The following is a 25,687-nucleotide window of genomic DNA, read 5'->3' on the forward strand; positions in this document are numbered from 1 at the left end:
AAGCCCCAATGGCTGAGCCATTGCATGGAATCAGGAGACCCCAGGGCCCATCTCTGGGATGAGATAAGGGCGATGTAATTTACAAAGATTTATGCAAAGCTTACAAATCTGCCAATTAAATGTGGCAACAGAGCAAGACATTTGCCACACGAAGAGCACAAGCGAGCTGAGAACAGGGGCAGGAGTGAGACTGGTGACAGGATGAGCCCTGTCTGCCTGGTAATGCCATGATTAATACTGTGGATGTCTCTTTAATATTGAACTGATGATTAAAAACTGGACAAGGGATCTTTGAGTTACAGTATGGAGTAAGGTTTGAGGCGAGTAGCCTGTCAATTGTGTGGTCTGTCTTTTGCCAAGTGTTGGCTGGAATGAGCCCCAGCTTTAATTATCCTAATTTGCAAGCGCGAGTCCAAGAGAGGTAAGGATAAATGAAGGAATCGATGGACATTTTTAGTGTTTAGGAGCTTTAAATACATGTCCAAGTTTTACTGAAGGCCATTAAATTTATGTCTATCCATTTTCTATACTGCTTTATCTAGTTGAGGATCACAAGGCGCCAATTCCAGCTAACTAAAGGTGAAGGCAGGTACAGGTTGCCAGTCCAACACTGGGCAAACACAGACAATCAGACACACTTCCAACCTCGAGTTATAATATTAATAAGGTAAGTAATTAATTTTATTTAGGAGAAATCAAATAAAACATTGCAGTCACCTTCATATGTTCACCAATGGCCTGATCCAATCCAGGCTTGTAATCAATAATAATAATGGAATTTATTATATAATATTTTCTTGTGTTGTCGCCTTTCTTAATATTGGCAAACTTTCTTTATCTATTGTTGCTCTTGTTTTCTTCCATAGCTTTAGTATAGATTTAATAGCTGTAAAGTTCCAATATGTTTGATAAATTCAACATGTCCAACTCTGTGTTTGTGGTGGCTCAGCGCTCCAGCCGCTAAGTACACAGTAAATGCAGGCAGTACTGCATGCAAAACCCTCATTCTATACTCCTGTTTATGCAAAATGACACTCATATTATTCTTGGTTTATCACTTGCAAAATGCAAGCAGACCAAATGTGCAATGTAATTGTGTGAGCATGATATTTAGCATGTTTTACACAGGATCCTGGTAAAACAGGTCGAATATTAACTGGCCAACACATCCTGATGTGTAGCTTCATAGTGCTCATCCAGTGTAGGGCTGGAATGATCCAGCCAGTCCATCACAGGGAAACACACCAAATATTGATTTGATTCAGATTTCTCTTCACCTGAGTTATGTAAAAGTTTGCTAAAAATAAACAGTTAATGCAATTATATTTATACATTTTCAAACAGGTAGACAGACAGAGAACTAGGAGCACGCACAGGTAGAACGCATAAACTCCTATGCTGGACTCAAACCTGGATATTCTGACGACTACACCAGTCTGTAGCTGTAATGGAGAACGCGTAATACACATTTAACACTTACAGTATGGGGCTGAAGTGCTAAACAGGTGTGAAAAAAAACGGCTGCGGTGTAAAAATGTTGTCGTGTTAATAGTTTATTTACATCAAAATTTTCAACAAATCCAATGAAGAGAAATCTCAATCAAATCAATATTTGGTGTGCCGACCCTTTCCCTTTGTCGCAGCGCTGTTAACACCTGCCTAAGACTGTACAGTACATACTGAACCATAAATATGTGTGTTTAATAAACACAGGTTCAGTTACACACACACACACACACACACACACACACACACACACACACACACACACACACACACACACACACACACACACACACACACACACACACACACACACACACACACACACACACACACACACACACACACACACACATACACGGAGGCTCTTCTGTTCGGCTGGTTTGTTAATCCCAGCCATGTATGGGGGACATGTGGAAGCAGCTTGCCACAGCTGATAGGAGAATTATGGGGGTTTTAACCAGCTAAATAAATAATTATGTTTGTGTAAATTCCTCAAAAGGATTTGTATTAACTCCCCCCCTTTTTTTTTTGATGGTGGTTGAGAGGTGTTCAGCCATAGTGAACAGACTCGTAGGAAATCTACTATATGCTCTTCAACAAACGTACGAACATGAAAAATACCAGACGCCTTTTACCAGACAAAGGTGTCCAACAGCGTCCAAGGCGGTGAATATCATTCAGGGGTGACATCAAAACTGTACTTTCCAACTTGCTGTCACCACCTCTACGTGTCCCGTCCCACTACCCTCACTGTCTCATAGCACTTCTTACCCTAATCCCTCTCATGTTGTGACGGCTGGCACTCCAGCAACACCCACGTAATCAGACTGATGCACATGCACTCGCACATGCCAGCACGCACATACGCAACCTGAACTTTAGGCGTCGTGTCTTGTGCTTTCCGCAGTTCCGGTATCAGTCAAACATAGTCATAACATGCCTGTCTAAACTGTGCACTTCATGGAAGTGAGGTGAAGAATAACAATTTGTGGGTTATTTGAGGAAATGGGTAACATGCAGCTATGAAGAAGGTCATCAAAACACCCAGAAATAAAATGGCGACACATGTTGGTGTCTTCCACTGTCAATCACCGTGAAAAATTGAGGTACTGCACACACACACACACGCACGTGGTCGCACAAATTTGCTGCGAATAAATGCAACCACTCATATGAACGTCTATAAATACAGCAATGTTTCAAAGCCAGCTCAACTTAAGGTAAACACACCAGTGCACTGCATGTCACTGATAAGGTAATTTGGGAGGCAAAAAGCTTTCCCTTTTTACTTGAGAAAAAGCACTCACTTCCACTTGAGGAAAAAAAACAACAACAAAAAAAAAAAAAAACGGGAACTTATTTGTTTACCGTGATGGAGTTTGTGCTTGGTTAAGCTCGAGTTTCAACTTTTGAGGCAGAACAAATAATGTACGCTACAGAAATTCGCAAAGCGAGATGAAGACGGCGGGCTTGAGCAGAAGAGATGTGAAGATCAAAGCTGTGACCAGTTGTGTGAATCGAGGGTTTTCTTTTACTTTAAAACAGGAGCACTGTTGTCGTGTGTGACATGCCCCCATATTCTCTCAATTTCGATGTACGTACAGTACATTCAAATACATTAAAGCCTAAGTATCGTTCATTATTTTAAAATCCTTTATGAGCAAATGAGAAAAAACTTAATTCTAGAGGAGGCAGCTCTTATTTTGACATATGTTTTATTGTAAAAGACTACAAACGTTTGAGCATCTTACGGCCAAACTTGCATTCATCTCATTCATGCTCAGCCAACGTTTAGCTGTAATTCATAATGGCAGTAAACATAACACGATGCAAATGGATTTGGAGAAAAAGAAAACTGTGCAATACAGTTTCTTCATAAATAAAAGTCCCACATTTACAAACATTTGCATATTCATTCAGCATTTTGTTGCTAACTTATACCAAAATGTGGGCGGATGAGAACCTCCTCGCAGATCGTAAATGAAATTTCCACCCTCAGGCCACCCAGCCTTCCGATTCACATGCCACGCATGCTTTGTGGTAATTTATGGCTGGATGCCAGATTCCCTGATCTTTTTCACACGAGTAAAAACTAATTAATTAAATTACTAAACGGCTGTTGAGATCTTAAGGAAATAATGTCAGTTAGAGGCTTCCATTTCAAACCTGTTCGGTCTTTATTCTTAGTCTGCAATTGTTGTAGTTTTACCCCCATCTCATTTATTTCATCATGATTTCTTCCTCAGAAATTTCAATGAATAAAATCCTGCTGTGAAAAGGCCCCTTAATCCTTCCTTTCCCACCCCACATTTTAAGAGCGACTGATTTATAATAACTCTAAATAAATTGAAACGTGAGGGGTTGTTCTTCGGGGTGTAAATAAATTGTGCAGAGTTGCTAAAGCCTGTACGAGTGAGGTTACACATGGGAAGGACAAAAGAAAAAAGAAAATTGCAGTAATAGGTACAACATGTGGAGTGAAATAGATTCTTACCATTATCCGTAGCCAGAAATGTGGCTTCGTATATGTTATTTTTCACGTAAACGGACTCCCGGTCAAGCATTGCTGTTGTTACGATCTGACCATTAGTCCTGTTGATGGACAACCAGTCCGCAGGGTCGTTCAGCTTTGAATACCTAAAGACACACAAGGACAGATCGATGGAGAAGTTAGCGTTGGCGTTTCCATGTTTACAAGCAATTATAAATTTTCTCCTGCTCCTGTGAAAACATAGATTGCCTGGAAATACACACACAAACACACACACACACACACACACACACACACACACACACACACACACACACACACACACACACACACACACACACACACACACACACACACACACACACACACACACACACACACACACACACACACGCTCACAAAACCACAACAGCCTGACCTTCACACAGTTTAATTCTTCATTGACTTCTTCCACAGCGCCTGCAGCCTACAGTCAATTTCACCTCATTTTTCACTCCTGTGTACCAAGTATTGAAGTCAATTATCTCCCTAGTTAAGCACTGCAGCAAATGGCTGTGTGTGTGTGTGTGTGTGTGTGTGTGTGTGTATGTGTGTGTGTGTGCGTGCGTCTGTATGGCACATGCACATTTACCGGGAAGTGTTTGTTTAAGCTGGGGACAGCCCGAGTGTGGTATACACATGCACGCATTAGTGTTTGCATGTTTGCAAATGTGCCTGAGAGTGGACGGGGATGCTGTGTGCAGTTGGGATGATAGGATCTGGGTTGCTAACATCAAACAGGGGGAGTGGATGTGGTCGCAGGTGGCGTCACTCCCCAGGGATAAAGGGCAAGGGGAAGGAACAGGAGATCATCTCATGCACCGAATCCAATCTCGCTCTGATCTAACTGTTCTTGTTTCTTGGGCTTTTGTCACATTTGGCTTGTTTCACACTTTCAGTTTTATCTGATCTCTCTCAAGTCATGCGCCTCACCTCATCTTCCCATACTTTTGCATTCACACATTTTTTATTTATTTTTTCCCATCAGTGTCTGGAGGCTCTCCCGTTCCTATCATTCGCTTCGTGACACAGAGTTCATCAACCCTTTTTTTTTTTTTTTGCTGCAGTTTCTCCTTTCTGCGTGAATCAACATCTACAAACACGTGACACTTTGACCTCCTGCAACAGGGTTTCTGCATCAGCTTGATTTCATTTACTAAATGTCAGTTTGGCTAAAAAGGGCCTGTTGGTATATGACGGCTTTTAGATCAATCTAAATTGAAATGGATTTGACCTTAACCTTGGTGTTTTATGTTTGCTGAATAGCGGCTTACTGACTGTTAGTGTACATCCTGCCTGTTATTTTGTGCTCGCTTAAATACGGCCTGTACATTTCTACTTAAATGGAGGAGGATGAAAGCCTAGACGGATGGGTGGCAGTAAGGAGGGAGGTTTGGGGGTGGGGGGTGGGGGGTGGGGGGGGGGGTGGAGAGCGTAATCTCTTCCCTGCAGTGACGGAGGTGGGATTTTCCCAGCAGGCAACGGGCATGATCCCAAGCGTAGCACAGCGCGAGGAAGAGGATCACAGAGATGACATTCCCACACTCTAGGCAGTTTCACACAGGCTGGCCAAGCCCACAGCCGCTAACTGGCGGACTGTGAAATCACCACCAGGACTGCACTGAGTCCATCACAGCGGGAGGGTGGGATAAAAGGGTGGGGGAAACGACCAGGGATGGGCGAGAGGGGGAAAAGGTACTGGAGGAGGTGACGTTCGGAAGGAGCAGCGGGGCTCTATCATCTCACTTCAATATCCTCATTAGGAGTGACTTGATCCCGACTGTTCTGCTCTGTTCAGTAGCATTTCTGTTGGCTTCGACAGTAATTGTACAGGAGGGTGAACAGTGTGGTCTACTTTTATCTAAGCACAGACAAAGTAAATAATTAACTCTCAGAAACATAATATCTATAGTTCCTTGGAAAAAGAAATAAACTGATTTGAATTCATTCGAAAAATAATTTTGATTTGTGAAATAGATTTTCAGAATGTCCCCCCAAGGGCTGATAGAAACATCTGTCACCAATATGAAGTTAAATCCAGTGGAAATCAAGACTGACTGTCCAAAGTGTCAACATTCTGCCAACCAGCTCCTTTAAAAGATCACAGATTAACTGCATTTATTGTTTATTTTTTTCTTCCCAATAATTAAAGTCTCAAATTATGGATTTTACACAAAATACCCAGCAATCAGATATTTTAATTTCAAGAAGTCACTGCTGCATATGCTTGGCTCCAAAACCACAATTAACAGTGTTTTTTTTTAGCTCTCTGACGCACTGACTGTTCATTAGTTAGCCATGAAAGATAAAGCATCTATGTGACATGCCGGGAGGACGACAATACTGTCAAACAGTTTAAGAAGACATGGAGTGACAGTAGAATTCTGAAGTCTGTACATGATAATGAACATTTCTGTCTTTATTGGCTGTGTTGTTGATGTGTTTTTTTTTTTTTCACATTGCTGTGAAGTAGCGGTGGCCTTGTGGTTAACACTCTAACCCTCTGTGTGTGTGTGTGTGTGTGTGTGTGTGTGTGTGTGTGTGTGTGTGTGTGTGTGTATTTGTGATTGTGATTGTGATACTGAAATGAAGAACACCATTTTTTGGTATATTTTTTCCCCCATGTCTTTATTTTTTATACTCGGTGACATTGTCACATTGAAATCAAATTGAATTAGCAATTTCCTGAGTAACTGAAATCAAATCTTTCTTTGTTTCTTCTTCCTTCCCCATGCTCCCCATTTTCTCCTCACTGAATACTGAATAAATTGTTTACTTGTTTGCTCCTTGATGCAAAACAAACATGCAAAAATGGCAAAAAAAGTGATTTAGCCCCTTTTTGTTGTAATTATTTGAACTGTTATTCTGTCAAACCTGTATTAAAATACCGCCTGTGAAATCTTTCCTTTCTCTTTTTCCTTCATTCATTTACCTATAAATACATGTTTGTGTGATTTTGATTACCCAATTATTTAAAAGTATGGGACAGAAGAGAATTGAAGAAACTAGTGTATGCGAGACGTTTTCCTCCTTAATGGCCCATAAAATGCCACTGGCCACCTATTCTTTCTTAGGCACACTCAATGACATGCAAGTCTGTGTGTGTGTGTGTGTGTGTGTGTGTGTGTGTGTGTGTGTGTGTGTGTGTGTGTGTGTGTGTGTGTGTGTGTGTGCACTATGATGATTAAAACGCCACAGCAGAAAGGTTTGCTCACAAAGCAAAGTGCTCTGCTCACCGCCACACTTTAATTAAGTCCCTTAAACAGCCCTAAGTCCAGATGTAATAAAGCATGTATGAAACAAATGAAGTCTGGTATGAACACTCTTTCGTTGAGCTCATTTCCAGGACAATGAGAGGAAGACTCTGCACCGTCACGAGTCGTGGAAAACTTCACTAAACTTCGGAGCAGGATGAAGTTGAATCCCGGTCATTTCTACTCGCCTCCATTTCCTGACGGTTCTAAGTGAGCGACAAGACTCCAGCTATTAGAGTGAAGCCTCCATAAACACTCATGCCGTGTTTTTGTTTACAAGTCCCACCTGTAAACAACACTTTTGTGGACAACTGGCAGTCCCCGTCACAAACTTTTAATGAAGTGCCATAACAATTTTTTGTCTTGTTGGCGAAGGTAAACAGCTCTCGTTTTCTGTCGTGCGATTCCGGAAAACAAAATTCAGCTCGTACAGTTTGTGAAAGTTTGACTCTTTCCTTCCCGCGTCTGATTTCCCATATTTTTCCAGCCTCGCCTCCACCAGAAGGCTTCTCTCATTTGGGAGTTGGTGGGTGCGTGAGAGCTGCTAGATGTATGATTTGGCCTGGCAGGTTAGTGATCTTAGCAAGCAGCAAGGAGAGGGATGACATTTATTTTTCAAACCCCCGACCCTGAGGATGAAAAATGCATGTCTCAAGCTCAGCCAAGGCGGTTTGGGTAATCATTTATGCCAGTGTCTCCAGTCCCGTGTCTCGACCTTACTGGTTGGGTGTCTGACAGGTGATGCATCATGCCTCACTCTCTCTCTCCCACTCAGGTCCTGTACGCATTGTTTTCCACCCAGCCCCAACAGGACACCGTCAGTCTGTCCTGTCTTTGATGAGCACCTGTCAGGTTCAAATCGTGACCTGGAGTCGGCTCACCATGCTCAACCCCTTTCCACCTTGCTCCCTCCAGCGTCCCTTAGTTTTTTCTTTATTTCACTTTTGACTTTTAAGGCTCCGTCTAAATCTTCTCCTTGTCGTACCTCTCTTTATTTATCTGCACCATCCATTCATGAAGACATAAAGCTCTTCGTCACACGAACAGACGTGCGCTATAAATTACATGTAACACAGATCATGGTGGCTTATCTAAATGTCCCCCTCATGCTAAGTGACAATGTCAGGCGACAGCAATTGATGGGGTGCACTGAGATCAGCTCGGTGTGCTAAGATTAAAGAAATAAAGGTTGATGCTAATACATTGAGCCGATTGGCAGAAATGGACGCCTGGATTTTCAAATAACAAGAAACACTGGTGTCTCCGCATAACGGCCTGCAGTAGGTACGGTGCAAAGCAGTAGGATTGAAGATGATCCTATCCGGATGGATGCAAATGAATGAGGTGGCAAATGTTCCATCTCTTTTTCTCCTTGCGTTTCATGTGGCGTAAGCAGAGGAAGGAGATTTGGTTTGTGTATTTGTTAAGGAGACTGAGACAGACCACAGCAAGGTGGGTAAAAGGCTAACTCATCTTCAATATGTAAAGACCTGGGCAGGTCAGAGTAGAACAAGAGGAAGAAACCAATAATGTCAAAGAACATAATTCATCAGAGCAAGAGCATACAGCAGGGAAAAAGGCGGGGAGGAGAGAGAAAGAGATATTTGGTGTCTTCTTAAATTATAATGTACACCCAATTTACTCTCATTTGCTGTGAAATTAGCTGAGAAATTTGTTTAGATCTTTACTCCAGAGAAAATTGGAAGGAAGTGTGAGGTGGCTGGGAGGAGGCGATATCCATGTCACACCAAGCATCCGTGTTATGGACTCAATTGCGACTTTATTTTTTTTTTTTTTGGAGCCTGGTGAGATCACACCGGTACAAAAATTACAAACGACACGGTCATGCGGTTTGTGAGTACAGGTTTAAACACAGTCGATTTGTGCGATCAGAATCTATAACCTTCTCTTTGCAATGTCAGTATCCTGCCAAGTGTTCTTAATAGATTACCGCTAACTTTGAAAGGCCACAGTGCAGCCTCTGCTGCTGTCAGGCTGACAGCAGGACTGAGAAAAGGCCTGCTGGTCATTTAAAGGTTGGTTTACATTTAAAATCCAGAGGGGCTTTGCACCGTGGAAGAACACTGCAGGTGGATATAATGCTGTGTCAGGTGTTTGGGCTCAAGCCAGCTGTTCTCTTCAGTGCACATACCATTCTCTCTCTCTCTCTCTCTCTCTCTCTCTCTCTCTCTCTCTCTCTCTCTCTCTCTCTCTCTCTCTCTCTCTCTCTCTCTCTCTCTCTCTCTCTCTCTCTCTCTCTCTCTCTCTCTCTCTCTCTCTCTCTCTCTCTCTCTCTCTCTCTCTCTCTCTCTCTCTCTCTCTCTCTCTCTCTCTCTCTCTCTTTCACTCAATGCATGTGTGTGTGTGTGTGTGTGTGTGTGTGTGTGTGTGTGTGTGTGTGTGTATGCACCTGCATGTATGTGCTCATGCAAGCCACAGAATGCAAACACGTCTGATTACCCCAGAAGCTATTGCTCCCTATTAACCCTTTTACCCTCCTTACGCAGAGTTCTCCCGCTGGCTCATAAACTTCCCACCGTAAGACTTTGAGGGATGGGCAATGCCAAAATATAGTCTGCTTGTTGAACTTTGACACCTAACTACTGACATGGAACCTATCCAAGAAGCTTTTTAGTTCAACGTCGGTGCCTATGGAGAGATTTCTGGCAGGCTGGTACTTGCAGAGCAGTTAACAAGGCTTTAACCCTTTTATCAGACGAATACGTTCAATACTTATAAATAAATGCAACAGAACTGAACTAATCAGTTCTAAATAAGTGTAGCAACAAACTAATTGCATATTATAAAAATGTTATATTAGAAGTCTTATCTATCATTCGGTACCTGATTATCTGCTGCATCTGGAGTCGATCGGGGTCGGAGGCGGAGAAGGTCGTCAGGCTGGTGCCGGCTGGGACTCCCTCCTCAAAGCGGATGTGTTTGGGGTTTGTGGGGAAGTAAGGAGGTTCGTTAACATCCTGGACAGATATAGTGACCCCAGCTGTGGACTGCAGCGAGGACTGGATGCCGCTGGCAAGGTGGGCCTGATTGGAGACCACCACCGTCAGCATGAAGGCACGGTTCATCTCGAAGTCTACAGGCTGGAGGAGAGGAGAAAGACTTCATGAATTTGTGACAAAAAGAGTTTGATCGTGTAGCAGTTCATGAAGCTGTTGGACATCAGGCATGCGCCCTATATATGAGGGCATTTACTTGTTTTCTTTATCAGTTTCCTGTATAACGTTGGCTGAATGAGCGAACATACCAACAAGTACATTTTTATTTTCGAATATGAATAATAATCATCATATGCAGGATTTCGATCCAGGTTTGATTGAATAACAGGCAAACTCACAATTGCAGCATTCTTGCATGTTTGTTTTGCAACAGGGAGCAAATAAGTATAGAGTTGAAATTGAATAACAAAATAAATAAATGCACTCTCTTCTCCATGGTCTCTTCATTACAACTAATAAAATCATCACTGCTCTCGTTTATGAGGAAAATATGTTAAGTGTACTGTGTACTACAAACACAACACTGATCATAGTGTGAGGACTGTCAACATTTCTCTCCACCTGTGCCAGGGGAGAATGTGTTAAACCTTGTTCATGATAAAGGACATGATAAGTGAACAGATGCCGTGTCAAGTGGTCCCCTTGATAAACAAACATACACACTGAGCCGGGCTGAGACAATTCACTGGGTGTTGTCATGTCTCTGACTTTTGAGCGTGTGTGTGTGTGTGTGTGTGTGTGTGTGTGTGTGTGTGTGTGTGTGTGTGTGTGTGTGTATTCTACGGGGGATTTTGCCAGCTGAGCTTAAATCGGAGTGACAGCTCTGTGCTCCCCTAATGAAGACTACACGATTAGGTTCAAATGACAACAACAAGCACGGCAACAAAAAACAGAACAAATATGCTGCTTGTAGGTACGGCTGGCACATTTCTAAACAAGTGGATGATGATTACTGCCGCAGAGCTCGTGTCTCTGGTGTTGATGATCATTTTAATGATTTCGAGCACACTTGCAGTTTATGTTCCATCGCATGACGGTTACCGGCGGACAGTGAGAGCGCGGCTCTGATACAAAAAGACATCTTTAATCATGGAGATTGGTTGACAAGGGCATTGGAGAGGAGGTGTTTATGTGCATCTAAGATTTTGATATAGCTCGCTTGTCTATGTGCATGCATGGAGGTATAAGTAAATGTAGGCATGCGGGTGTGTATTCATTTGCGACCCCGTGGCGTATTGGGAACTCATTTGCAGGCTCACCACGCTCAAGGCTCTTTGATCTACAGCCAGTGGTATTCAGAGCACAGGGAGGTCTAGAGTATAGCTGTAGGCTAACTAAAACACACATACACACCCAGGCACACACACCCTGAGGGAAGCCAGAGGGGTGAAAGGTCAATAACACGGCTTCCATCTTTTGCCCATGAGCCATTACGGCTTCCATCTCCTCTGTATCGTTTCACTCATTCCACTCTTTCCTTTCACCTAATTTGTTCCGCTGGACTCCCAACTTTCTACCCCCTCATCTTCTCACCTCTGCCCGACTCCAGCTTTCTGTGATCTGCGCTCTCTGCGGACTGCAACTCTCAATCCTCGGAAATCTGTCTTCGCTTCACTTCTCTCCTCCTCTCCACTTCTCCTGACATCTTGCGTGTTTATCATAAGCTGTGATTTACATAGCTTAATGACTCATTCAAAGCAGCGGATTTATTTGTGTGCTTTTACGTGTGTTTCTTTGCCTACTTGCTCTGTTACAGCGCAGCGAATTGAGGATAGGTTTCATGAACTCCCCAGCGAGCGGTGTAAACGCGTGACATGTTGTGGGTAAGACCTCGCCCATTGTTTACAGAGAGGTTCAACTCTCTGGTGAGGGAATGACACATACCTTAGTGTCAGTGTGATTCGACGTGTCGGCGCGAGCAGCCGCAGACGTCTTGGTAAAAATAGGAACAACAAGGTAGCGTCTTCTTATGGCTTCTTGCCTTTACCTATCACAACCTGTCTGATGTCAATGTTCCAGCTCTGTTTTCCCGGAGCAAGCAAGAGCCCCTCTGTTTTCTTGTTGAGACAGTCTATTGCTCGCTCCTTCCCAGGGGGTGTCCTTTCTCTTATTTTATGATTTCCTGATAACCTCCCATGGGTCTCTATGCAAGCTTACGGGTACCAGGCTGCCTACTGAATTTTACATCAGGGAGTTGGAGGAATGGATTATAAAAGGCAGTCATCTAGAGATAATGAAGAGAAGCAAAATGCCAATGCTCATTGCTCAGGGGGCTCTGGGAATTATAAGGAGATGTTTTTGCTATTTCTTAAGATTATTGTATGATGGGTGATGTGATTCGCAGATGTCAGCTACACAATAAGAAATACCCCTGGGTCCTTGAAGGTCATACAAATAAAGAAGTTACGAAAATGGATGAGGCACGACGCTTACTGTGAGCAGCAGCTCATGGATGAATGCACAATTCCTAATTCTGATCTACAGTAAAGACACACGCACAGGCACAGAATAGGGATATTATGATTTCTTTTCTTTTTTTTTTTGATATTATTTTATAAATGGACCTAATACCTTTAAACAACCTCATCCAGGAGGCCAAACACTCACGTAGCAGGTTGTTAGAAGACATGCCTTTGTTGCTGCTGTCATTTACCGCAGTGACTGGAACATTATGAGTGTGTAAAAACCGTTGCCTTTGTAATTGAGAAATCGATACTTAATTTGCTACAGTGGTCACAACAGCCATTGTGTTTAAGTCTGCGCGTGAGCGTATGAGTTGATTCTGAAGGGCACAGCAGCTTCCAATACCTCATTTGGACATAAAGGGGCACATGAAAGGCAAAGACCCCAGCCTGTTCCCATTTAACTGTGTAGTCTATTATTACCACTTGTGTTGAAACACATACGGGGGCTGACATTCAGCATGGAAAAAAGGACATCATTGTTTTTCATACAGTGACCTCCATAAGGCCAAAAGCTGATCGTGTTATGATCGACGAGTGTCTTACCTTCACCACGGTGACCATGCCATCATTGGTGACAGGGTCAGTGCGGATAGTAAAGTGCCCGGAAGGGTCTCCGCTGATGATCCTGTAGACGGCGTTCCAGTTAGGTGAGTGTGGCTGGTCAGCATCTATAACTGTCAGATTAGCCACCACAAGGTCCACTCGGTTTTCCGGGACCTCACCAGAAAACTGCGGAAAAGCAAAGTGAAATGTTACCTTGTGATGCATCACCTCAAAATATTGTTGTTGGTTTTTTTTTTTTACATTGCCGACAGTCTTTCAGGATGCACTGAACCGTTTGAGTGTTGCAATTTCTACAAAATCCATTAAGTACCTTCGTAGCTTTCATTCTGTTCTAGTTTATAAAGACAAACTTCCTTTCAGGCTTTTAGGTAGCATCGTTTTAATGATCTCTTATTTTACCACAGCCGAGTAGTAAACAAGCAGTAAACACAGTTACACACAATCAAGCACATGCACACTGGGGCGTTGTTCCAGTTTCAGTGTTTTCTGTATTCCTCGTACACACTCTTGATGAGCAATAATATTTCATTCCTTTGAAAGCCTGAGTGACAAAGGAGCAAAGAATGGATGCAGAGAAAGGGGCCTGCAGTGGGGAGGGTTGAGCCAGCTGTTTGAGTGTGTATAAGTGGTTTTTAGTTGTCCCCATGCTGTACAAACACATGTGCTTTGTCCCGATAAGCCTGACGTGGAGTGAGCTGCTGTCTGTCATGTGTCTGTTATGCTGGGGATTGATCAAAGCTGCACAGGCTCAAGGGATAAAACCCGCAAAGACCAGTTAACTACAGCGACGACTCCATTGCAACTCAGCAAAACACAAGTTGCCTGTAGCCCCACCTACACAAACAGCCCATCAACTCCTCAGCAATCACTCAAGGTCGGAGTGTGTTGCCGTGTCTTCACCTCATCTGGAGGCAACAGGCATGCAGCGCCATACAGTCACCGTGTAACCATGAGTAACAGGCGTGAAGGAGCTACTGAGCCGCTTAAGTGAGTGCTGGATATCAAAGAGCAAAGCCTCAGACCAAACACTCCAATGGACCATAATACGCCGCCTAGCAACCCTCGCATCACCCAGCAAACAGCCGACAGCAGCGGGCAGATTAGGGGGGTTGTTCAGAGACTCAATGACATTCTTAAGACAACAGACAAGTCCGGGTGGTCCTGATGCTCTGCCTGCTTTGGATAAGTATGTTGTATGTTAGCGTCACAGTGAGTGTCGGCACACGTGTGCGTTTTATTACTATGGAGTGGATTCAGGATTCACCAATGCCAGTTCAATAAAATTAAACTTCCATCCAAGATTCTTCTGCTCCGAAGAGCCCAGAACATCTTCCTTCTCAGCACAAGGTATACAACTTTAAGGCCAAGTGTCAACCAGGCCTGATTGAAGGTATTGTAGGATTCACCATAGCTGTGATCGCGAGTACTGTAGTTTGAAATTGAATGGCATAAAAACTCCTATAGAGCAATACAGTGTGTTACAACAAGCCTCCGGGGTTGAGGTAACATAAGATACATGCTCAAACCTGCCTTTTCAAAACTCTCTACATCCTACAGCAGCATTTACAAGGCAAATCAATTTCACATTTGAAAGTTTTCCATTGTTAAAAACTGCAACACACAAATTGGAATAGTAATTTCAATCAAATATATTTTTTGATTAGTTTTCTTAGTGCAGCAATGTTTGTTAGTTTTCAATTGATCTGCTGTAGATAAAGCAAGATTACTCGCTTACAAAATTAAAAAAGTAAGGATTCAAGGAATGCAGCAGATGTAAACACCACTCGAGGAAACAAAAGGCTCACTATAGGATGAACCTTCCAATGAAAATGTCTTTTTCTCTCTTTCAGAATGGCAGTTCCTTGCAATTATCTGCTACTTTCAGCTAAACTTAATGATTGTCTTTGTGTCTTAAGAAATCTTAATTTTTCAGAAATTGGTCTTTGATGTTTGCTGGGGATATGTTGTCAATAATGGATGAAACAGAGAGCGTTTCAGTCGCTTTTGGAAAAACCTTGGCGTTGTTCTGTTTCCTTTTTTCCCCCCTCTCGCTTAATAATTTAATAGATGAGTACTACTTTGGCTCCGGCTGGTTCTCGCAATGCAATGCAGCTGGTGATTGTTTCAGTGCTGAAATGCCGTCTGACTGCTTTTAGGCAGTGGATCAGACTTTGCCTGATCAGGCAGTTTTTCTCTCTGTGATACTGTATCTGGTCCCCAATGCTGGACTAAAGGGATTGGGGGGGGGGGGGGGGGGGGGGGGGGGGGGGGGTGTCTGTGATTGTGATTGGCACAGAGCGCAGTTGGCATTCTCACAACACTTGACAAAACACCTCTTGCCAACACCCTCACCCCTCTGTCATTATTTTGGCAGTCGGTAAAGACCGAAGGAGGTATGGGGAGGTGAAAGAGAGCGAGGAGAAGTGACAGGGAACTTCATCATCTGAACTTTGTCAGCTATAGGAAGGAGGTCCGGGAAGCACTGCAGAGAATCCTGCACAGAGATTTCCTGACGGCATGATTATAAGTCTTTACAGTAACGCCACACACCATGTGAGATACAATTACTGTGTGCTGCATTCAATGCATAAACAAACAAACAAGATGAATAACTTTCTCATCTATCCGCATCAAACATAATGCATACATATACAGTCATGAATGAGCACCCGCAGCTCGCACGCACGGACACGCACACGCACACGCACACGCACACGCACACACACACACACACACACACACACACACACACACACACACACACACACACACACACACACACACACACACACACACACACACACACACACATCATCCTTTGCTGCCTTGAAAAATAGGCCAGTCTCTGATAGGCATGATGAAATATTAATCATCAACATTAAAGACAAATTCCCCAAACTTTATATTTCTGGGACACATTGAAAGATCTATGGGGTTTATTGCAAACACTAAATATTTGCATAATGGCCTGCATTCTCAACAAAATGGCTTTTATGTTATCCCTCCACTAAAATGGATGATTTATGAAGGGAGCGGGTAAAAGTGCTTGGCTCATAGTGGCTCCAAAACCCCCACTAAAGTTTATCATCAATATCCATGATAGTATTAACTTCCCCCCTGTGACGATGATGGAAATGCACTTAAACACGGTGGAATACAGTTAGAGAATATCAATCTATTATTGCTCAGTATCATCAATAAACTGCTATCAGTAGAGAATCTTAATGCAAGAAGGGGGTGCCGCGTCAGGAAAGACCTCTGATTTACAACGGGGCACGTCTGCACTTTATCAGCGTGCTGTAGAAAATAGCTCCTGCGACAAAATAATTTTTCATTCTTTTCACCCTTCCCATCATTCCCCCATCAGTTTTTCTTCTTTCCATTTTTCACCTCAGAGTAAGCACGGTGGTCCAGGCGTCAGCGAGGCGTTTTTCTTTGTTCTCTTCTTGCTCACCATCTTCTTCTTCTGGCCTCTTTTTTTTTTCTTTTTCTGCCCTCTAATTGTACATTTCCTGCTGTGTGTGATGTAGCAGCTCTCTGATGAGCTCCACGGCTGACACATGCTTACTGGCAATGCTAACTCATCATCACAAGGGTCTTAATAGCCTCCAGGGCAAATGCTAATGCTAACTCTTCTGCTACCACCTCAAAGAGATGAGCGCTCCGTACTGCTGATATGGTCTCCGCCACTCCTGCTGCCGTTGCCGAGCTAAGCACCTTATCTACCCAACAGGCCCGTGTTCTCATCACCAATGATAGGGAAGTACGCAACCTGAATAATCCCGACACCTGAAGCCACACTGACACCTAAAAAAGATTTTTCATCACATCACAAAAAAAATAAAAAAAATGCAGACAAACTGACTTGGCCATGTTTACTTCACAAAATAAATTCATGTGTCAGCCGCATCCAATGTAGCTCATTTCAAACCATGCAAATATATATTTCCTTTCTTTCCAGCTGAATACTAGGAAACACTGCTGCCATCTCGGCTGTTCCACCTAGACATCGGAACATTTAGCAGCTCTGAGAGAGGTAGTCAGACTAAGGCTGGATCAAAAGAGAAATCTCCAACCTCAGTAATTCATTTAGTGGCAGTGCGATCCAGTTACACCATTCATATAATACATTACATACAGTGCAATGCATTTAATTTCGTTTAATTAATTAACATTAGGCCACTGGAAAGGAGACTTTGACTGATAGTCAAAACCTCAGAGAGAGGAGGAACAATGCGGAATCCGTACTGGCCATTACAAAATGTATCAGCTTTTCACCTGCTCACTGATTATTTGGGGTGCAGTGGGGTTTGTCATTCAGATTGGATTTGTTATGTGGAATTGGAGAATTCCTATAACCATATCTACCCTGATGTCTTCTGGGAGGTGCTTCGGGAGCATGGTGTATCTGGCCCACTTCAATGGGTTAGCCAGACTCTGTACCGCTGGTGTGAGAGCTGTATCCGTGGGTGTCACACACAGACATTGTCAGCAGGGCAACGTGTCAGAGGGCCAAAGGGTGGCATCTCTGCTTTTTGCAGATGATGTTCTCATTTTCACTGCCTCCTGTATTCACTTTAACAATTTCTCTCTTTGTGTGAAGCCAATCGAGATGCATGCATCCATGTCTGAGTCCATGGTTCCATAGCATGCCACCTACAGGTAGGAGTGAGAGCCTTCAAGCATCTAATTCTTGAGTGATATGGGGGGGGTCAATAGAGTGAGAAGCTCAACCATCCGGGAGACTTGCTCTTAAGCTGCTAATCCTCTGCATTCAAAGAGCCAGCTCTGGTGGTTCAGGTATGATGCCTCCTTGTCACCTCCCACTAGATGTTCACCAGGCATAGCCCTCTAGGAGGAGGTGCCCAGGTCACCCCAGAAGCCACTGAATAGCAGCTTAATTCCTCAAATTAGAAGAGCTAGAGAAAATTGAGGGGGACTGGAATCCCTTGATTTCTTTTCTTTCCATACTGATATCACAACTCCATGTGGACTAAGCCAGAAAAAAGTTGGTTCTTTGCTCTCTTTAAATAGTTTTTTTTTTAAATTTTTGCTTATGGCTTGCTGACTGCAAAGAAATGTTATTTAATTTCAGTTGACCTGGATGTTGTCACTGATTTGTCAATAAATCTATTCAATATTTCGCAATAGTCATCGTTTTCCTGTGCTTGAAAACTAATGATATAGATTAGTTATTCCTAGTTTGTGGGAAGGTGTGCATGTGGTTGGGTCACCTACAAAGAAATGTGTCCTTCGCACCTGACAAACTCCCTTCGCTGTCCTTACGTAAATCGTGAATTGCTGCGAAATAACAGTTTTATGGCTTTTTCTTGGTTTTTCATTTCACTGCAACCACCATTTAGAGTCTTTTTTCCATCACTTCCTTCTCCCTCTCTTGTCTTTTCCCTAATATACGACTTGGTTCTACCTTCTGCTCCAGCATTCTAATAATTTCCACCCTGTCCTCTGAACCAAGTCGCCCCCCTTCTCGGAACTGTTACCCTTTCCCCTCCACTCCTTTATGTGTAATAACTCACAGTTCTGGAGGTCAGCATGGGCGGGTTGTCATTGATGTCCGTGACAGTGATGATGGCAGTGGCTGTGTTGGAAAGGCCAAAGTTCAGGTTTCCCTCCATGTCCGTAGCTTGCACAATGATGGTGTACTGGGACACTTTCTGCAGAAGGGAGAGACAGGAAAAAAAAACAACAGTGTGCAGTTATTCATCTGCAAAAAGGCTTTTTCTTCCTCAAGTCTACAGCAGCAGTCACAGACTGTGACTCCCAGGAGGAAAAAGCTGAGTCTGTGTTCTGTTCTGTAGTCACTGTCCACGGTTTGAAAACCGGAATCACAAGAATGAAGTTCTTTCATTTGACTAAGTTGAAACCTCCTCAGTGGAGCATATCGAGACTTTACACCTCCTGAAGGCTGCAGTGGGAAGTCTCCCCATGGGTACAGTGTGTCATCAAAGTCATCAAAAGCATCGCTTACTCACAGAACACTGATGGACAGATGTGAAGACAATGATCTAACTGATGGAGATTATTAGACATGTCTATGAAGTGATAATATGGGAGAATGATAAATGCCATTTCATCTTTCAAAACGATAGTGTCACTTCACTGGGAGCTGAAATATGGTTCTCTTATTGTACTTAAGGGTCTTTGAGCTGCACTGCTACTTCTCCACCTGTTTTTTTTTTTTTCTCCTCCTCCCTCCCTTGAAGCTTTCTCCGTCTCTTCTTCTGTCCCAGGGTGCAGTTAATGGGCTGCAGGAAGGATGGAGCCCGGGAGCTGACTGTCTGGATAATACGTCTCGTCACTGAGATTCCCAATTACATTCCCAGTGTCTCTCTCACCTGCTAATTACCGAGTAAATATCCCAATTAGGCCAGGATGCCACATCAGTAGGATTAGACAGCTCCTCTCAGTTTCTCTCATCTTGATGCTAGATGAGATGCTGAACTCCAACCCTGTACACACTCTCATTAACATTGGCAGATATACACCCCAACCCCCCTCCCCCCCACCACACACACACACACACACACACACACACACACACACACACACACACACACACACACACACACACACACACACACACACACACACACACACACACACACACACACACACACACACACACACACACACACACACACACACACACACACACACACACGCACACAAAAATCTCTTTCTCTGTATCTTGTGCCTGCCTCACTGTCCCATCAGCCTGTGTATGCCGTGTACACAACACTCTCCCTAATTAGACAAGGGAGTAATTATGTAGAGCTCCTCTGAACCTCTCAACATTGCAACAACACCGCAGCATACCCCAAATCCTCTGGAGGACTGGGGTCTGTTACTGTCAACAAGCTCTTAAAAGTCCACTGCAGACCAGTGGAAATCTTTAGAAGAGAATCAGCTTGTGAGTTTACAAAGGGGAGGAAGAAGACGTTTCAAAAGTAAAGAACAGAAGAGTGGATAAGAGGCAGCGGGGGAAGCAACGAGGCGCAAGGGAGGGAGGGGGGAACCAAAAATAGATGTTTGGTTTTTTTTATGTATGTGCTTTTTTTTGTAGCACCTAACACCTCTTATACCCAAGTCCTAGAAAGGAAGGGAGAAATAGAAACTTTCAAAGTTTCAAAGGGCCAAAGTGCTGACTAAAAGTATACAGAGGAAGCACTGTAGTGTGCTGTGCAGCATCTTTCTATGAACCTCATGTACAGCACAGAAGCACTTTTTTTTTCATTTTCCTATGGGATTTAGAACTTCTAATCTGCAGTCTAGGAATGATGCTAGAGAAAACTAGAAGTATGTATTTTATGACTGGGCATGAGCGTATAAAAGAAAGTCAGTATTAGTTTAACTATGTTCCAGTTAATACGCACTTCTTTAATGGGTCCATTAATCGGTAACTGCTGGGTTGAGGTTCATGTTAGGTTTGAAATGGCTGTTTCAAGCATGGGTTGGATATAGAGATGAGTCATTTAAGGTTGAAAAGGTTAGATGGGCTCACTTATAGCTGTTCTTTTACCTGCTCATGAGTCCTACATGTAGCACCGACACGAATTGACCTCATCTCCATTCAATCCTCACTCTGATAGGAAATTAGTAGGCAACTGATGGCTCGTCTGCAAACATAGTGGGTCCCAGGCTGAGAGACGTGATGTTGCATAATAGGTGCCACATGCGTCAGTATAGTCTTTGACAAGCTTACTCGAGATTGCTAGAATATGCTGACTTCAGTGAGTTTGTACTTTGGGAGAATTTTTTTTTCTTAAGAGCATGGCCCACAAAAAGTGATTCCATATCTGACTGTTATTACTGGCCGTGTATCAGATCAAGCTTTTGACCAATCACCTGAAAAATATGATTTCTGTGAGATGGATGGGATTCGTTGTAACCATAACTTGGAAAACGCTGGAATAGAAAATGATAGAACATTTACTAAAACCCTTAGAAATCTGTTAGGCTGCATGTTTACATAAGTAGATTCTGTATGCAAGCATTATGTTTTCGAGCAACTTAGAAAAATACCACGAGTCACATCACGCCGAAATAGTATTCAAATGAGGATTTTGTGTTCACAAGACACTTTTTACATGAGAACAACCTGCTGGAGACAATATTACTTCCCTGTTTGTTTCCTTGCGTTTAGCATTCACAAACAAGATTAACACCATTGAGTTGGACAGGTTGGTGGAGAAGGTTAACGAACAGATTGGTGCATAACGGCAAAAAAATGTGTATTTGGCACTGAATATCCTCATAATATATTAAAGGCCGCTAACAAGTTATGAAATAAGTCATAGGGAGACAGTTGAGGATGCCTCCAGTGGATCGGGCCCATTGTGTCTGATCACACGTGTGATGGATTAATTTTTTCAAGAAAGACGGTGTTACAGTGAAGTTGTGAGTAGCAAAGTAGGCTCACAGAGAAAAAAAATCCCAGCATCAATTTCGGGCTTAGAAACCTTTCTTTTTGCTTTTTTTTTTTTTTTTTTTTAAATTCCGCCACCAAACTTCAGTATGACAGAGCAGTATAGGAGATGGCTAGATAAATATCTACTAACTGTATTCACACCTGGCTGTATCGTAAGGCAAACTCTCCATTGTGGCCCGAAGAAACAATAGACCATTGATCTCAGTGATACTAACATGGATCAAAAAAAGATTAAGGGCAAGGGAAATAATTACGTCAATAAAAAAGTCCTTTGAAGTACAGACGGCTTTGCTCTGTGTTGCTAGGTGGCAAGAGTTTAATCCTGCATTTAGGGTTGACTGCCTGGATTAGCAGTGTACAGATAAAACACTGTAAAAAAAAAAAAAGAAGAAGCAGAAGTTTGACTGAGACATTTTCCGTCCATGTTTCGTTTATACCTTAATTTCCCCCTGGCACTCTCATGTCTCAATCACCCTATCGTCATTGCCAAATTCACACTTGCCTCGTCCATAATCATTGTAATACCTCTTCTACCCGGCTCTGTTTCTGTTCTATTGCTCCCTTTGTCCCCCCTCCGTTGCCTGTGTTTTATCGAGTGTAGATGTGATTATATGGGCTTTTGTGTTTGTTTGACAGGTGTCAAGGGCATTCTATCGCAGATATTTCCACTCTATCTTCACCACACAAACAAACACACACACACAAACACAAACATCCAACACAAAGTGAGCGGCCCACTGTGGCGTGATGTGTTGTTAATAGGTCTGTCACTGGTGACAGTTTGGGAGGATGATCTGTCTCTGAGATTTCTTCGCAGAGTTGTCACGGGCACATCCATGTTGCGAGAATAAACACATTTGGATCTTGTCACAACTTTTAAGGGCTCCGTAAACAAGGTGACCGCAGACAATTTACTGTTGAAAAAAGATGAATCGAGTCCGTGTGACGTGGTCACACATGGCAACATTTGAAAGTCATCCCTCAGTCATCATGGTAGACAATGCCGTTGAACCCATCAAGCTGCATTCTGACCACATGCAGACAGTTCAAGGGGCTCGAGATAATAACAAAGTATATATTTCATCTTCATTTGGAGGACAACCTTGGATTATTTATTTAAGAATATAAGAGCCAAAACACCGACCTCTCGATCGAGACCAGGCGCCACCGTCACGATATCCCCCGTCTCGCTGTTGATGGTGAACATGTTAGGGATCGGGCTGTGCGGCGTCTGGGAGAGGATTCGATAGCGAACCATTCCATTAGCTGTGGTGTTGTCGTCGGCGTCGAACGCTGACACGTGCATCACATACGTTCCTGGTAAGAGACAGAAATGATTAACGTTGACATCCACAGGCAAAAAAAAAAGGGAAAAGTCTTTTGCTCAACTTGAATTTCAATTAAAGGCAATAAAACAACATATTAATAAAGTAAAGCGGGTAAATAATGCCTTTAAATAAAATTCAACTTTCATTTCTTCATCTCATAGATCTCTAAACATTTAAGTATTATCACTGAGAAAGTCATCATCATTCCAGTTCCTGTGCAATCCCATGTGTGCGGCTGTTCACTTAGCAACTTAGAAATAACTGTAATTCAAGGATTATTTGCCATTTTCCCAAAGTAGATTGCTCTGTCATTTATGCGAATGGGATACTTTAGAACAAGACAAAAAGAGGCTGCTAATGCGCTTTGAACATTGCTCTGCTCTGCTCAATCAACCACCTCACAAACAGATTGTTAAAGACTGCGAGTGGCAATCAAGCAAAGGTAATGGTTAATGTGTGCATAAAAACGGCCAATAAACCGGTTAGAGACGACGTAACAGTCTGATAACACTTCACATGCAGCTAATTGATAGCTGCAGGTTCACGAAGAAACGCTGGCCACCTGCTCTGGAATGAGGACTTCAAAAATCACCGCAAACAAAAGTACATCTGACAATAATATGGCAGCAAATCTAATTATGATGACTTTTTGTAGCTACATAATACGCATTGTATTTGGCATCAATAGGACGGATTCAAACCCGCTCTAATTATAATTACCTTGATTACAAGCACAAGTGAGCACAGCCATAAAGTATGTGGACACAGTTCCCCTGCACACAATAAACCACTATACCTCCATGAATGCACCACTTGTTTGCTTTCCTGCCTCTACACACCCACATAACTCTCTGGGATCACTGCCTGTCACCCAATCTCTCCATCTCTTTCGCGCTCTTGTTCTCTCGCTCTCGTAGCTGATTCTAATTGCCAGAGATAGTGATATCATGCCAGTGACAGGCCCTGTCCGAGGATAATTGTAACCGCAGCTCCCATTTCAAACTTCATTACATTTCAAAGCAACATTTGTCAATGACTCGGCCAGAGGGAGCACTCTAAAGGGCTCTCAGCGAGCCGCGGAAAAAAAGCTGTTAGGAACAGAGGGAGAGAGGGAGGGAGGGGAAAAGGGAGAGAAATAGAGGACAGACTCCATATTTGGTTTGACTCCAAGTGGAGTGACTATCAGCGCTCCACCCATCCCCTTTTTTTCTATAGATGGAGGGATAGAGACGAGGAGATGAGGGATCACAATGTGTCACACATCGTCGGGGTAATTTCATTAAGCTGCACTCTTAGGGGGTTTAATGTGGACCCTTTGTACGGGCGTCCTAAGCTGTGCCTGACAGGATTAGGTCCTCATAATGACTCTTTAATTTGCAAACTAATTCAAGTCTGTAATTGGGCTTCCATTGAAACCACTGGAGCTCTAAATTCCAAAACTCTCTTTTTTTTATGATTATTGTTCAGCTGAATGTCATGCAATCCGGAGAGACTTGTGTGCTGCGTGGGGCAAAGCTCAGGAAGAGGGAACTGCACCAGGGAGGGAAGGAAGAGGACAAACGGCGGCGACAAGAGGGAGCAAGGGAAGAAAGAAAAAAAAAAGAAAAAAAAGAAGAAGAAATAAAGACAGTAAGTAAGAAAAAAGCAAAATAGAGAGAAAGGGAAATGAGCACCTGGACACCTCTTGAGATCACCCCTGGTGCAATAAACTCTGGCTCATCGCGCTCGCACTCACACAGACTTGCACACAGAGAGCTCATCTCTGTGATTCTTGCGCTCTGAGGTTAGACATAAAATGACCCAGTGGTGCTACAGCGTGGTACATTTAATCCTCAATCTCCTCTCCAGCCTGAGCACCCTCTTTGGTTTATGACCACTACTGCGTCAGGCTAAATGAAAAGCCACTGTAGGAGACAGATTCTCCGTCTGTCTGCTAAATCAAGGGGAATGGAAAATTCTCCGCTGCGTCAAAGATTCACTAGTGTAGTCATACTTTTAACGACACCAATCTCTCCAGACATGCGAGCCACTCTTGTGCCCTACACCCATCCCTAAATATGTCAGGCATCCACAAATCCTTTGAGTCTTTCCTATTAAATGTGCCTTCTTCTTTTAATTGCCCCCGTTTCAAAGTTCGTGTCTCGTTTCGTCCCGTCGATGCGTCATCACCTGGTTTGGAGCCTTCGTCCACGGAGCCGTTGTAGACCTGGTTCTTGAACTCAGGCCTGTTGTCGTTCATATCGATGACGAAGATATACAGATCGATGGGGTTCTCCACCTGGTTCCCATTCATGTCCACAGCATGGGCTCGCAGCTGGGGAACACAAAAACACACGAGATGCGTTCAGATTACAGCTCGTGATTGTTATAATGAGAGTATAAAGTAATGAATTCATCAATAATTTACATATTTAGTGAGTGTTTGCACTGGATTATAGAATGACATTTTTCTGGCCGCATCTGGTGTTTGATGGGTCTTCATAACCAACCAGTCACGCTGACGTGTATTTTGCTCCAAAGCCATGTTGTGCTTTGCCGACAAGGAGCAAGATTTTAAACTCTTTAAACTCCATC

The 25,687-nt window shown here is 43.2% G+C and overlaps 1 protein-coding gene across 1 annotated transcript in view; it reads right to left on the bottom strand.

Moving 5' to 3' along the window:
- Nucleotides 1-25,687, bottom strand: part of LOC308112974 (cadherin-4-like) — a gene marked incomplete at its 3' end in the record, with an annotated part of 231,031 nt that overhangs the window by 7,490 nt on the left and 197,854 nt on the right. Inside the window, exons 7-12 of the mRNA XM_080468827.1 lie at nt 25,283-25,427; nt 22,930-23,102; nt 18,874-19,011; nt 13,316-13,501; nt 10,135-10,391; nt 4,001-4,143 (exon numbers count right to left, since the gene is read on the bottom strand). Coding sequence (XP_080324953.1) covers nt 4,001-4,143; nt 10,135-10,391; nt 13,316-13,501; nt 18,874-19,011; nt 22,930-23,102; nt 25,283-25,427 — 1,042 coding nt within the window. The remainder of the gene's footprint in view (nt 1-4,000; nt 4,144-10,134; nt 10,392-13,315; nt 13,502-18,873; nt 19,012-22,929; nt 23,103-25,282; nt 25,428-25,687) is intronic.

The sequence above is a fragment of the Lipophrys pholis genome (assembly GCF_963383615.2).
Source record: "Lipophrys pholis genome assembly, chromosome: 8".
NCBI lineage: Eukaryota > Metazoa > Chordata > Actinopteri > Blenniiformes > Blenniidae > Lipophrys > Lipophrys pholis.